This window comes from Mya arenaria, chromosome 2 (assembly GCF_026914265.1).
Source record: "Mya arenaria isolate MELC-2E11 chromosome 2, ASM2691426v1".
Classification (NCBI taxonomy): domain Eukaryota; kingdom Metazoa; phylum Mollusca; class Bivalvia; order Myida; family Myidae; genus Mya; species Mya arenaria.
This window is the reverse complement of record NC_069123.1, coordinates 9,999,271-10,014,183: the sequence shown is the minus strand read 5'-3', so window position 1 is coordinate 10,014,183 and position 14,913 is coordinate 9,999,271. Positions and strand designations below refer to the sequence as shown.

At 35.5% G+C, this 14,913-nt stretch overlaps 1 protein-coding gene across 1 annotated transcript in view; it reads right to left on the bottom strand.

Moving 5' to 3' along the window:
• LOC128222895 (heparan-alpha-glucosaminide N-acetyltransferase-like) overlaps positions 1-14,913 on the bottom strand; it is a 36,023-nt gene that overhangs the window by 5,505 nt on the left and 15,605 nt on the right. Inside the window, exons 9-15 of the mRNA XM_052932071.1 lie at positions 12,363-12,517; positions 10,117-10,229; positions 9,046-9,167; positions 6,594-6,729; positions 5,599-5,685; positions 1,793-1,867; positions 144-214 (exon numbers count right to left, since the gene is read on the bottom strand). Coding sequence (XP_052788031.1) covers positions 144-214; positions 1,793-1,867; positions 5,599-5,685; positions 6,594-6,729; positions 9,046-9,167; positions 10,117-10,229; positions 12,363-12,517 — 759 coding nt within the window. The remainder of the gene's footprint in view (positions 1-143; positions 215-1,792; positions 1,868-5,598; positions 5,686-6,593; positions 6,730-9,045; positions 9,168-10,116; positions 10,230-12,362; positions 12,518-14,913) is intronic.

The window sequence follows — 14,913 nt, the reverse complement described above, 5'->3', positions numbered from 1 at the left end:
TCTCTTTTTTAAAAACGACATTTTCTTTTCTTTTTTCGCAATTTTGTGAAATATGTATTATTAACTTAACTCTTTTTGTCATGAATTGTGACACCAGTTATATTTAATAAGCTTGATCAAGCAATTGAGTTGATAAGGCTTACCATAAATTTTTGTTGATGGGAATAAAACCGTCATTTTTCTCTCCTTTGCATAAGATTGTAGCAATGACACCCTGCAAAAGATAATATATTGCAATGAAATGGATATATAGCCAAACCTTGACCACCAAAACAATGAATTTTAATCCAGGGATGTGATTTGTCCAAGGATTCATGGAATTCCGCGGATCTTATGGCCCAAGGGACCCCCCCCCCACCCCCCAAAAAATATTTTATTTGGTTGCTTTCAGTTGTTTAAGTTAATATTCCAGTTTGCTTCAAATTTAAAGTCAGGAGAGCCCTCAAAAGAGCTTCTAAAAAGACATTTTTTCTTCAACAGCAGTGCGCTTTTGACCCAAAGAGCACCCCATAAACCCATGGCCGAAAAAGTTTAAGCCCTCCGGCTGCCAGGTCAATCACATCCCTGTAATCATTGACGAAAGTTTGACAACTTATATGTTTATCTTGAACTGTAATATTATGTTCTTGTTTTGTTTTTCTTTTATGCCTTACAAAAAACAATTCCATATCAAATGAAGTTTTTTTATTTACCATTTTTCATAAAACTTTTAAGTCACTGTACCCATGTGGTAAGGTTGCCTAATAAACATATTTTTTGTCAATATGATTGCCACATTATCTGTAATGAAGTTTTTCCATGACTGTTGCAACATACCGTATTATACTATGTATAGGACGCTAGCATAGATAGGACACAGGCAAAAAAATGGTGAGAAAACAGGCTAAAACCAGAAAAATGATAAAATCGGTGCCGGAAAATTTAGGTTTGGCGAGGCATTTATAACATATATTAAATCAAAAACAATAAATTTGTTTGAATATTAGGCGTATTTCGATATCTTTCTTGTGTAGTTCAGTAATTATCTTCGTATTTCGGTGATTTGATGTATTTCGTTAGGTCCAGTATCAGCGAATGTTCCTGTGACAAAATAAAATGAGGTGTGTGTGGAGATAAACCCTCTTACAACTACGATATAATTTGTTTATAGAGTTATACGTAGATATAAAAGATACAGTATTGTACTACTTAACAAAAGCACCAGTGCTCTAGATACTAAATTATATATTTCTGGGGCCGTATTCATAAAGCTTCTTCGCGAAAAATGTTCAATTTAGTAAAAAAATGCTTTTATTCTTGTTTAATGAAAATTAACAATGGTTTTACACCAAAAATATGAAAATGAGCAAGAAAAAGATCCATATAATAAAGGCATTAAAATAAAAATAAAATTGGTATTTTTTTTTTAAAATTCCACTAAGTTGAAAATATTCACTATTAAGATACTATAGCCCCTGGTCATCCATAAACTTCACCAATAATGACATTAATATTACAGCAAGTTCATAACAGGAGTGCTGCAAGACAAATGCTTGCCTGTGGTTGTTGTTTTTTTTAGCAAAAATTTGGCCATTACTCAATAATTATTACAGCCACAATTATGGGTCTTACTGTAGAGCGAATTTATTTTGGCTACATGTGTACCAAGCTTCATTTGAATTCCTCAAAAAAGTCTCTGAATTATCGCCAAGGTTAATCATTTTGCATGCTGCTGGCAATGACAATCACGCAATTAATCTTTCTTCAGAAAGCAGATGCGCTAAAAACATCATTTCTGTACACAACAACTTACCAGTATGAATCCCCATATAAGGAATCTCTTTACTCGACTTTTCCAGTCTGGAAACATCCTTAGGATTTTACCGGCCTGAAACAACATTATAGATATAATATAACATTCTGCAGTAGGGGGAGATGTGTTCGTAGTACGTTGATATACTTAATTATATGCAAATTGGCATATCCAGGTCTCAGTGTGGATGGAGAACATAATTTATGTATATAAAGACCAGTCAGGGTCGAGCATGCTTTTCTCTGAAGGGATCTATTGGCCTTGTTGGCCTCGCACACTATAAAATAATACATATACAAGTACAAACTACACCAGGTAATTTAAGATCAGTCCAATATTATGACACTTTATCACTCTATGTACAGGACATAATAGACAATTATTATTATTGAAAAGCCCCTTAAAAGATGCTTTGAAACAGGTGAATAATTGAATAAAGTGTTTCAAAAAAAATGCATTGAATATTAATTGTTGCATAAAGTTTAATTAACAGAAGGCAAACATTTCAAAATTTGAACTTGACTAAAGATCATGAAACTTCAGTGGTAGGTTGCCCTTGACCAGCTGATGACCCATATTGTTTTTGAGGTCAAAGATTATGGTCAATATGGTAATATGGCACAAGAGCTGTCACAGTATGTGACTAATGCCCCCGAATGTGACATTGACCTATGAACAAGGTCAGTACATGAAAAGTTGATCTTGCCATTACATGTCAAATACATATGGCAAGTCATTTTAAATTGCCTCTGAACATAAAAAATACCACCCATATTTGACAACCTACACTCTTATGACCTTATATTCAGCAATCCATTGTGAATAAACACTAAGTGTATCTTTCACCTTAGAGGTAGGGACATGGGTCTTGCACGAGACACGTCGTCTTGGTATGTTGAACACATGTGGCAAGTTATTTTAAAATCTGTCCATACAAGAAAAAGTTACAGCCCAGACAAGACAAATTATACTCTATGTGCTTATATGCAGCATTGTGAATAAACACCTAAGTACCTAAGTGTGACCTTGACCTTAGAGGTAAGGACACGGGTCTTGCATGCGACACATCGCCTTTGTATGTCAAACACATGTGGCAATCATTTTAAAATCTGTCCATACAAGAGAAAGAAATATTCCGGACACGACAACCTATACTCTATGTCCTTATATATGCAGCATTCCATTGTGAAAAACAAAAAGTGTGACCTTAGAGGTAAGGACACGGGTCTTGCATGCGACACGTCCTCTTGATATGTCGAACACATGTGGCAAGTTACTTTAAAATATGTCCATACAAGAGAAAGTTAAAGCCCGGACACGACAACCTCTACTCTATGTCCATATACCCAGCATTTCATTGTGAATAAACACCAAAGTGTGAGCTTGACCTTAGAGGGAGGGACACAGGTCTTGCACGCGACACGTCGTCTTGGTATGTGGAACACATGTGGCAAGTTATTTTAAAATCTGTCCATACAGGTGAAAGTTATAGCTCGGACACAACAACCTATACTCTATGTCCTTATATGCAGCACTTCATTGTGAATAAACACTAAGTGTGACCTTGACCTTAGAGTAAGGGACACGGGTCTTGCACGCGACACGTCGTCTTGGTATGAGGGACACATGTGGCAAGTTATTTTAAAATCCTTCCATACAATGGAAAGTTACAGCCCAGACACAAGTTATTGAGCCAGACACACAGACAGACGGGCGGTGCGATTTTTATATGCCCACCTTTGTGGGCATAAAAAGTTTTGCACAATATCTTGAGAGACAGTGTTCCTAAGAGTGGTGATCCTTGACCTACAATAGGGGTCAACTACTAGTCAAGGGCAACCTACCACTGAAGTTTCATAGATCTAGGTCTTTTTGAGTTATTGTGCAAACAAAGATGAAGTCTCAAAATTTAATAGTAGCTGCTTAGTTTTCTTTGAGGTACTTTCATGTGCTTGAACATGGTAAATTTAGAGGCCTACAAATAACAAGAGCTGTCACAGAGACAGCGCGCTGACTATTCCGCCGCTTTTCAATGTAAGGATTGAAAAGTTTTGGCGAATATGCATGGATCACTGTTAGATTAGATTTCAATGCAATACATGGTGTGCTGAGATATTAACATAAATGTGGTTACATGCAAAATTTTAACCAGAATTTCTAAGTCTAATAATAAAGGGCCATTATTTGCATAATACAGTTATCTAACTTGGTTATTCAATTAAGTTGGGTGGTTGAATACCATTGTATAAAGTCTCAATGCAATACATCAAATAGTTGCTGAGATATTATCCTATGTGTGCTAACATGCAAGACGTTAATCAGAATTTCTAAGTCGCATAATAAAGGGGCAAAAATTGTATATTATAAAAGATAGAGTTATCCTACTTGATTAAATAAAAAGGTTAAATAGATGGGAGCCTGTGTGTAAAGTTTCAATGCAATACATGATGTATTCGCTGAGGTATTGACTTAAAAGTGGTTACATGCAAAACCTTAACCAGAATTTCTATGTTGAATAAAAAAGGGGCAATTATTTGCATTTAATGCAAACTAGAGTGATCTTACTTGGTTAATTTAGTAGGTTGGATGTTTGAGTACCATTGTATAAAGTCTCAATGCAATCCATCAAGTAATTGCTGAGATATTAACCTGTGTGTGCTTACACGCAAAACCTTAACCAGAATTTCTAAGTCAAATAATAAAGGCCCATTATTTGCATTATATTAAAAAAAGTGTTATCTGGAAATACATATCTAATGTTTCAATGCAATACATGATATATTTGCTGAGATATTGACTTAAATGTGGTTACATGCAAAACCTTAACCAGAATTTCTAAGTCAAATAATAAAAGGCAATTATTTCGCATTAAATGCAAACTAGAGTTATCCTACTTGGTTAATTAAGTAGGTTGGATGGTTGACTACCATTGTATAAAGTCTCAATGCAATACCTCAAGTAGTTGCTGAGATATTAACCTATGTGTGCTTACATGCAAAACTTTAACCAGAATTTCTAAGTCGAATAATAAAGGGCAATTATTTGCATTAAATGCAAACTAGAGTTATCTAACTTGGTTATATAAGTTGGTTGGATGTTTGAGTACCATTGTATCAAGTATCAATGCAATACCTCAAGTAGTTGCTGAGATATTAACCTATGTGTGCTTACATGCAAAACCTTAACCAGACTTTCCAAGTCGAATAATAAAGGCCTATTATTTGCATTAAATTAAAATAATTGTTCTCTAACTTCATTAATTAAGTATGTAAGATAGTTGGAAATACATATCCAAACTTTCAATGCAATAACTGATGTATTTACTGAGATAATGACTTAAAGGTGCTTACATGCAAAACCTTAACCAAAGTGTGACGCCAACACCGATGCCAGGGTGAGTAGTATAGCTCTCCTTATTCTTCGAATAGTCGAGCTAAAAATGTAGCTTTGTAGTTTCTACTAATTTCTTTGAACTGATTGGGACGTAAGCTGATACAATAGCTTATAAAATCATGTCCAGTCTGTTTGAGAGGCTATGAGAAAGTTTCCCTGGTGGGAATCAAACCCACAACATCTGTGGTGAAAGAAGGACACCTAAACCGCTAGACTACTGTCACCCTGATGGTAGTACCACCCACAACATCTGTGGTGAAAGAAGGACACCTAAACCACTAGACTACTGTCACCCTGATGGTGGTAGCACCCACAACATTTGTGGTAAGGGGCAGACACCACTAGACTACCAGTACTCTCCCACCATCACTTTGTAGCTTTTTGACAAACTTATATTAAAACATCCCACTCACCTGTAAGCCAAGGAAGCACATTAAACAGGAAGTCAGTGTTCCCAGCAGACCTTCAGGGTCATGGGCCACAGTTGTGTTGTAAATCTCCTGTAAAATTAATTGATTTTATTTGTTGAATATATGCATTTAATGCATTAATTTCTTTTACTATGGCAAAAGCTTATAAATTCACACTCTATGAGGTGGTATATTCAATATTTGTTTTATTTGTATCTAAGAACGATGTAGCTAATCGGATTATTGGATACAAATAACAGATCTATTCTATGAATAGAGTCAATGATTCATGTCCGTAAAATTGTCCTTTATTGCATGTATTGAATATAACTCTGGTAAGGTTTCAGCTAAAGAGTTATGTAAGGGTGCTGAACCCTGTCCTTGTGGTAGCCATACCTTCTGCCCAAATGGAGACCAGCAGGGGCACCCTTCTGCCCTCATAAAATGAACTGCTTCAGACATGAAATATTTCTCCTTTTTTTACTAATAAAAATATTTTATTAGCCTAAAATAGGCAACCAAGGACAATTATGTGACTGTAGTAAATATAATATAGAAGTTTATCATTGAGAATGTAGCACTGATTTTAGTTTATGTATCCAAAATATTTCCTTGCCTAAACGGTCAAGGATTTTATTAACAACATCTCATAAAATTGAAATATGATTTTAAAGCATGCTACTCTTAGAGGGGCACCAGATAGGTTTATGTTTTTTTTATTAATTATGTTTACTATCATGTTTAATTTGTTCATTCAAAACAAAAAACATATGAAGTAGGTGCAGATAAACAAAAAATCGTCTTCATAAATGATTTTTTTAATGAATAGCTACGTGGACTAATATTTTTTATATGTACCTAAATCATGCATTTTTTTGTTTTGATCATAAAGGTCAAACAAGTTAAACATGATAATGCATTACGATGAAAATAATAAATCTCGGAATCAACTTATATTGATTTTAAGATTATTGAGAGATTGTGGCCAGAATGCCTACCTTACAAGTTGGATGTTGGTAAATGTGGGCAGTCCCAAATACTTTGTGGTCTATATACATGGCAGCTCCTCCAGTACAGTTGGAAACATTGTGACCCCCTGCATCATTGGCCCACCCTCCTGGGCCAAGGTAACCCCTGAAAGTAAGGTTATGACCTTGTTGATAAATCGCAAAAATTGTGTAAAAAGTAATTCACAAGTTTGGTGAAGATTGGATAAAAAATGCTCAAGTAATTGACCAAACAATGAGAAATTGGGAAAAAAATCAAATTAAGGGCAATTACTGGCTGTTGATTGAAATCAGATATGATTTATGCCAAAGAACATTGTGATCTAGTTCTGTAAAGATTGGATAACAAATACAAAATTTAAAGAGTGGAATTGAAATTGTGCCAATTCAAGGGCAAAAATTCTAGAATTTATCACGCAATAGATATAGAGCTTGGATATGAAAGTGTGACACTGAAGATACCGCCGGACAATATGATCCCTATATGTTTTTGCCAAGCTACACAGGTAACATAAAAGTGCAAAATTCTGTCATGATCCAATGCTTCTGACCATGCTAGTTTCCATAATAATAACTCCTTAATTAATATGGGGACTGACTACTGATTGTAACTTACCGGGTAAGAGCCTACCAAGTTTGAGGACTTTACGCCAAGTCATTCAGAAGTAATTGGATGGGAATAAGTGCAATTATGATGCCAGACTATCTTCCATGGCCGAGAGAGTAAGATAGGTTCATTCCGACCCGAGCGTAGGGTGTTTTGCGGAAACGAGGTTTACTGAGTTTCCACAAAACACCCTGCATGAGGGTCGGGATGAACTTATCTTACACGAGCGGCACCTCAGTTAGACAAAATTAAGTTAAAATGTATTTTTTTGCCGGAATTCTTTTGTGCTTTATAGTGAAAATAATTGCGTACGGATATGCAGTAATTCGTGGTTGTCATGGATATTCGCGCAGTGATTCAGAGTATGTAAATGGTCTGATTGGTCTTTAAATAGTTCTAAGAAGAGTGAAACATTATTTCCTGAAAGGTGCGTGAAAACTGTTTTCTGGTGACATTTGAAGAGAGAAAAAATTAACTCGCGTTCTAAATATTGCCACCAGACAGGATTTCCATGATGCGCTACAGACGACAGTCTTCAACAAGGGAGGTAATAACAATTTGGTGACCATAAAAAGAAGTTCCATACGGGCATTTTATCTTCGCCCGTGGGCAAGATAAGAATTTCTAGCATGGTTAAATTAATGGATCTACTTATCTGAGGTGGGAGAAAAAGTATTCCATACCTGTCAACCAAACTTTGCAGGTGACACAAAATCAAGTGTGAGTAACCAAGATGAAATGCCAACACCTGGCCCCATTTTCTCGAATTTAAGTATCATATTTAATTCACCCAAATTACTTGCTTAAACTTTGAAACCAAACCAAGTTTTTGTTATCGTTAAAATAATATCCTTTAATTTATATTTAATATCTTGAAAGGCAAACATCAATGAGGAAAGACTAATGGATTAGATCTACTTCACCAATCACTGATTCAAATACTTGAGGCCCTCACAGTTGATTTATCCAGCTATCTTTTTATTAATCACTGGTCACTGTCACAGCTAAATGCCTTTAACAAATTAATCGACAAATACATTTTTTCAGGACCTCACAAAGTGTGCTGCAATCATGATCATGGAACTTGTGTATCTGACAGTGAAAACAATGCATACACTGTTTCATTAGATATAGAAGGTTTGTGTGAGTTTGGTTTGTGGTCACCAAGCCAGGCAAGTGGCTTTCCTCTGGGTAGTCTGGTTTCCACCACAACACAAGACCACACTTGTGTAAAATCATGCCAACGATAGTGATTAATATAATATTGTCATAACTTGTTTAACAATCGTTGTAAAATATGTAAGTTTAAACTCATATATAAAAGAAAATCTAACCTCACAAAACTTTGCCTTCAAAGGAGAAAATTACACAATTTATACCAAAACAAACATATTGAGCTTTATAATAGCTGGATTCTGTTATAAGGAGCCTAAAGCATTTGGAAAAATTGGGGCCAGGCTGTGTGCCATAGCAAGTTCTTGGTTGTAGTGTTCAAAGATGACCTCTTATTACAGTTTTAGCACCCTTCTGCACTCATTGAGACCAGTATGTGCGCCCTCCTGCCTTTATAGAATGAAATGCTTAAGTTGATAAAATAGTTCTTATGTTTTGATTAAAATTCAGAGAATGATTACAAATACATGAAAAATTGACATATTTGGCAGATGAAACCTAATATCACTTCCAATTCATTACATTTTCTGTGAAATTCATTCTTCGCAGTCTGAAACAAGGCACCCTTTTCTCCCTAAGCACCGTGTCCATTTTCTGCAGCACCCTGTTCTTTCTAAAACCTGGCTCAAACTCTACCTCCTATGAAACCTTGTGGAAACTTACTTGGGACATCCAGGAACATTGATGGCAAATGTGAGAATACACCAGACCATGACTAGGAAACTATTGAAGACCCACTCTGGCCAGAAGTCAGTCAGGTCACGGATTGCACTCCACCATGTGTACTGTAAAACAGAGGAAACTTGGCAGGTGAAATATCAAGTATATGCATCAAACATATACTAACTTCATATTTTAAAACTTTTCAAATCATATATTAAAGAACTGTTATTCACAGCTCCATTTTCCAAGATTCATATCTAAAATGTCAATTGGCTACCTATTGTAGAGTTTATGCAGTTTAAAGTTTTAAACTTTATTAAAACATGAAAAGTTCATTCAAGTTAAAACACCAGAAGAGGAAAGTGATAAATCCAAATATCATAACATGCATAAAATAAATGGTATTTATATTTTTTCTCTTTAGTACAAAATTGTAGAGTTTGTAAAATCATAAATTTCTTAAAAATTTTTACTTTGTATAATAGAAGTGATATTAGTGGTCAACAGAATATTTTGTCCAATGAAAAGTTGTATTTCTTAAGTTTTCCAATGTATTTATTTTAGTAAACTAGCAGTCAGCTGTAATTGATGACCGGGTAGTTTACACAATATTATGTAGACCACAAAAAATGGTAAAGATTGTTAGTATCCACCAACACACAATCTATGGTAATGACTGTGTCACATCAAACCTTTTTATTTTTGTAAGTACACACTTAAAAAGTTGCCATGATTTTTTTTTTATTAATTTCAAATGATAAATTTTAAGCAAAGAGCATTACAAAAAATAAAAGTTGCCATGAAATTTTTAAGTCTGAAACAAATCATGCGCCCAAAGTCTGAATTACAGACAAAGGACTGATAATGAATATATAATTTCATGGTAAAAAAAGTATTTCTTTGCAGCTTTTGTGGTGAAATTTGCAGTATCATTAGTGAATACCATGTTTTACAATACTTTTTACCTTTATAAACCAAAATAAAGATACAAATTGATTTTCATATGTTAAAAAAAATGTGTTTTTTTTACTGGGCGGGTAGTCTGAAACCTACATTTAAGATTGGTCTCACCTGGTGTGGATCATTTGGTTTGGCGAAGAACATGTGCATGGTAGCTACGATGAGGTATGTACCGGCAAACCTCTGCAGAACCCCAGGAATCCGGAATGTAGAAAACTTCCCAGCTGTTAAAAAGTGATAAAATGTACATGATTTTATTGAACCCTAGGAGTCCATAACATCAAAATCCCCACCCTGGTTGGGATTGACCGATTACCTCTTGGGTAAAAGGCAGACACCTTTACCACTAGAAAAATCCCATCCCTTAAAAGGCTTTTATAGTTTGATTTACTAAAGTTTAAGGAAAAAAAGAAAAATGTATTGATGATTCCAGTCTAATTTAACTTCTTGATGAAAAAAATCAGACAATTTGTACGTCTCGACTGTAAAGATAACATGAAAACTCTCAATCACAGGCAATGTTTACATAACAATGCAATGTAATACATAACAAGAGATGTTTGTCAAATATTATGCCCCCCCCCCCCGAGCACCATGTGGTCAGGATTATTTGGACAATTGAATGAAATATGCATGGACCTCCAAGTCAAGTGTTAGGGCCATGGGTGCAGGCAGTGTCAAGTTATCACACATACAAGCTTTTTGCATTCAAGGTCACTGTGACCTTGACCCTATGACCCCTTAAATTAAAAGGGGTCATCTACAGGCCAACCCCCTAGTCATTTTTTATGATTATAGGTCTAGGCTTTGTTGAGATATCACTGGGAGAAGCTTTGTTACCTTTTTCGTGTTAAAGGTCACTGTGACCTTGACCTTTCACCCGATGAAACCCAACATCAACAGGGGTCATCTGCTGGTCAGGCCCTACCTTCCTGTCAAGTTTGAGGACCATGGGTCCAGGAATTGTCACTGTGACCTTGACCTTTGACCTGATGACCCCAAAATCAATAGGGGTCATCTACTGGTCAGACCCAACCTACAAGTCAATGTGACCTTGACCTTTGGCCTGATCCCCTAAAATCAATAGGGGTCATTTACTTGTCAGGCCGAACCTCCAAGTCAAGTTTGTGGGCCATAGGTAAAGGCATTGTCGAGTTATCACTCGGACAACTTTTTATCATTCAAGGTCAATGTGAACTTGACCTTTGGCCCTATGAACCCCAAAATCAATAGGAGTCATATACTGGTCAGACCCAACCTACAAGTCAAGTTATAAGGCCATGGGTGCAGGAATTGTTGAGTAATCACTCAGACAAAATTTTATCATTCATGGTCAATGTGACCTTGACCTTTGGCTCGATCCCCTAAAATCAATAGGGGTCATTTTCTTGTCAGGCCGACCCTCCAAGTCAAGTTTGTGGGCCATGGGTAAAGGCATTGTCGAGTTATCACACGGACAACATTTTATCATTCAAGGTCAATGAGAACTTGACCTTTGGCCCTATGAACCCCAAAATCAATAGGAGTCATCTACTGGTCAGACCCAACCTACAAGTCAAGTTATAAGGCCATGGGTGCAGGAATTGTTGAGTTATCACTCGGACAGAATTTTATCATTCAAGGTCAATCTGACCTTGACCTTTGGCCCGATGACCCCTAAAATATATGGGGGTCATCTACTTGTCAGGCCGAACCTCCAAGTCAAGTTTGAGGGCTATGGGTAAAGGCATTTTCGAGTTTTCACTCAGACAACTTTTTATCATTCAAGGGCTATGTGTCATTCAAGGTCAATGTGACCTTGACCTTTGGCCCGATGAACCCCAAAATCAATAGGGGTCATCTACTGGTTAGACCCAATCTCCAAGTCAAGATTGAGGGCCATGGGTGCAGGCATTGTCAAATTACCAATCCGACAACCTTTTATCATTCAAGGTCACTGTGACCTTGACCTTTGACCCAATGATCCCTAAAAACAATAGAAGTCATCTTATGGTCAGGCCCAACCTCAATGTCAAGTCTGATGACCATAGGTCTATCCATTGTTGATTAATCACTCAGACAAGCTTTAAAACCCTTTTACCATTTAAGGTCACTGTGACCTTTGATCAGATGACCCCTAAAATCAATAGGGGTCATCTACTGGTCATGCCCTATCTTCAGGTCAAGTTTGGTGACCATCCTGCAAGGAATTGTCGAGCAATCACCCTTACAAGCTTTGATGTACCGACGGACGGATCGACATGTGCAAAGCAATATACCCCTCTTCTTCGAAATGGGGCATAGTAATTCAAATAAACATGTATTTGCTGCAACATGACTAATATATATATTCTAAGATTTTAAATAAATCATCTTACGAGAAAGCCCATCGGAAGAGTTTATCAAAAGCCCGAGAGCAAACAGGATAACTGATCTCTTAAAGATTTTCAAGAACATTTTCTTCTTTGGAGTTGATCTACGCAACTGGGCTTGGAATGAGAAGGCCATTGCCGTTCCCATAATCCACACAAACCTGGAAAGGCAATGATGGTAACTATTGTGTTTCTTTTCTTCATACCTTTTTTCAATACAAATTACATTGTAAAATATTTCAAATCTTCTTGGTCTTTCAAACCTTTTTACAATGTTGAAAAGCTTTGACATTTTTGTTTAACTTTTAAAAGGTTTTATTTATACTTTTTATCTTAAAATTATTATTATTTTATAAATTCTCTGGTTATAATTATAAAATAAAGATAATCTTTTGGTTTTATGCTATTAAAAACAAAAATATATTGATAATACTAATACTTACAACATGAACAAGATTTAACAGTCTAAATGTAAATTGTTATATGCTTTCAAATACAAAGAAATGTAGGAAGCAATGATTAAAGCATAGTCTACATGTATAATGAAACTGCAAGCAAACACAAGAGACTACATGGGATATAATGTCATAACTTTCAACAGAGACTACATAAATTATGTCATAACTTTAAACGGAGACTACATAAATTATGTCATAACTTTAAACGGAGACTACATAAATTATGTCATAACTTTAAACGGAGACTACATAAATTATGTCATAACTTTATACGGAGACTACATAAACTGTGTGATAACTTTAAACGGAGACTACATAAATTATGTCATAACTTTAAACGGAGACTACATAAATTATGTCATAACTTTAAACGGAGACTACATAAATTATGTCATAACTTTAAACGGAGACTACATAAATTATGTCATAACTTTAAACGGAGACTACATAAATTATGTCATAACTTTAAACGGAGACTACATAAATTATGTCATAACTTTAAACGGAGACTACATAAATTATGTCATAACTTTTAACGGAGACTACATAAATTATGTCATAACTTTAAACGGAGACTACATAAACTGTGTGATAACTTTCAACAGAGACTACATGAGCTATGTCATGACTCGCAACAGAGACTACATGCACTATGTCATAACTTTCAACAATGACTACATGAACTATGTCATAACTTTCAACAGAAACTACATGAGCTATGTCATAACTTTCAACAGAGACTACATGAGCTATGTCATAACTTTCAACAGAGACTTCATGAACTATGTCATAACTTTCAACAGAGACTACATGAACTATGTCATAACTTTCAACAGAGACTTCATGAACTATGTCATTAATTGCAACAGAGACTACATGAACTATGTCATAACTTTCAACCGGGACTACATGAGCTTTGTCATATATTGCAACAGAGACTTCATGAACTATGTCAGAACTCGCAACAGAGACTACATGAGCTGTCATAACTTTCAACAGAGACTGTGTGAACTATTTCATTACTTTCAACAGAGACTACATGAACTGTAAGATAACTTTCAACAGAGACTACATGAACTATGTCATAACTTTCAACAGAGACTACATGAACTATGCCATAGTTTTCAACAGAGACTATATGAACTATGTCATAGTTTTCAACAGAGACTACATGAACTATGTCATAACTTTCAACAAAGACTCAGGGATAATTCTAGTAAGCGATTTCCGCGATTTCTCGCATAAAAATCGCTCAGATCGCATCCAAATCACATAAATGCGAGATATTCTCGCGCTTGATCGCAGTTTGTGTATTTTGTGCCTTTTCCCTTTTGTTTTACAAAATAAAGCATCCAAGTCGCCGATGGCTTCTTGTTTATATTAATTGAATTACGGACGAATTGCCTCCCCTACATTGAATGCATTTGTCTTATCGAATGTTTTGATCGATATCGTCCACGCACTAAGTCTTGTTTTCAAGCGTTTTTGCGACCCGGAATAATTTTGTTTACGCGGGTTTCCACTGCATTTTAAAAGCGTCTACAATATCGGAAGCGTCAAAATGTCAAATCAGAAAACGTTGTTTGCATTCCTTGCAAAAAGTTTCTGGACCAAAATAAAATACCAGCTTCAGATGAAAACAAAATTGGAAAGCCTTCATTTCCCCCCAAAAAAGTCAATGCACTTATCAGCAAAAATGGCTAAATCCTATTTTTTGCTCAAGTATGATGAGTATGAATGTTCATGATGTCTGAACTGTTAACGAGTGTTTCCTTCTAGTCAAACAAGTGTATGTATTATAATATTATCTATATATTGTTATTGTGTAAATATATTGATATTTATGAATAAAGTTACTGTTATGCATTGTTTTATCGCTGTGTAATCCAAGTATTATAAAAATCTCACTGAAATTAAAATTCTCTCACCAATTTTGGACAAATGGGAGCAATTTTCTCATTGAAAATTTGACATAGAATTATCGCTAGAGACTACATGAGCTATGTCATAACTTTCAACAAAGACTACATGAGCTATGTGATAACTTTCAACAGAGACTACATGAGCTATGTCATAACTTTCAACAGAGACTACATGAG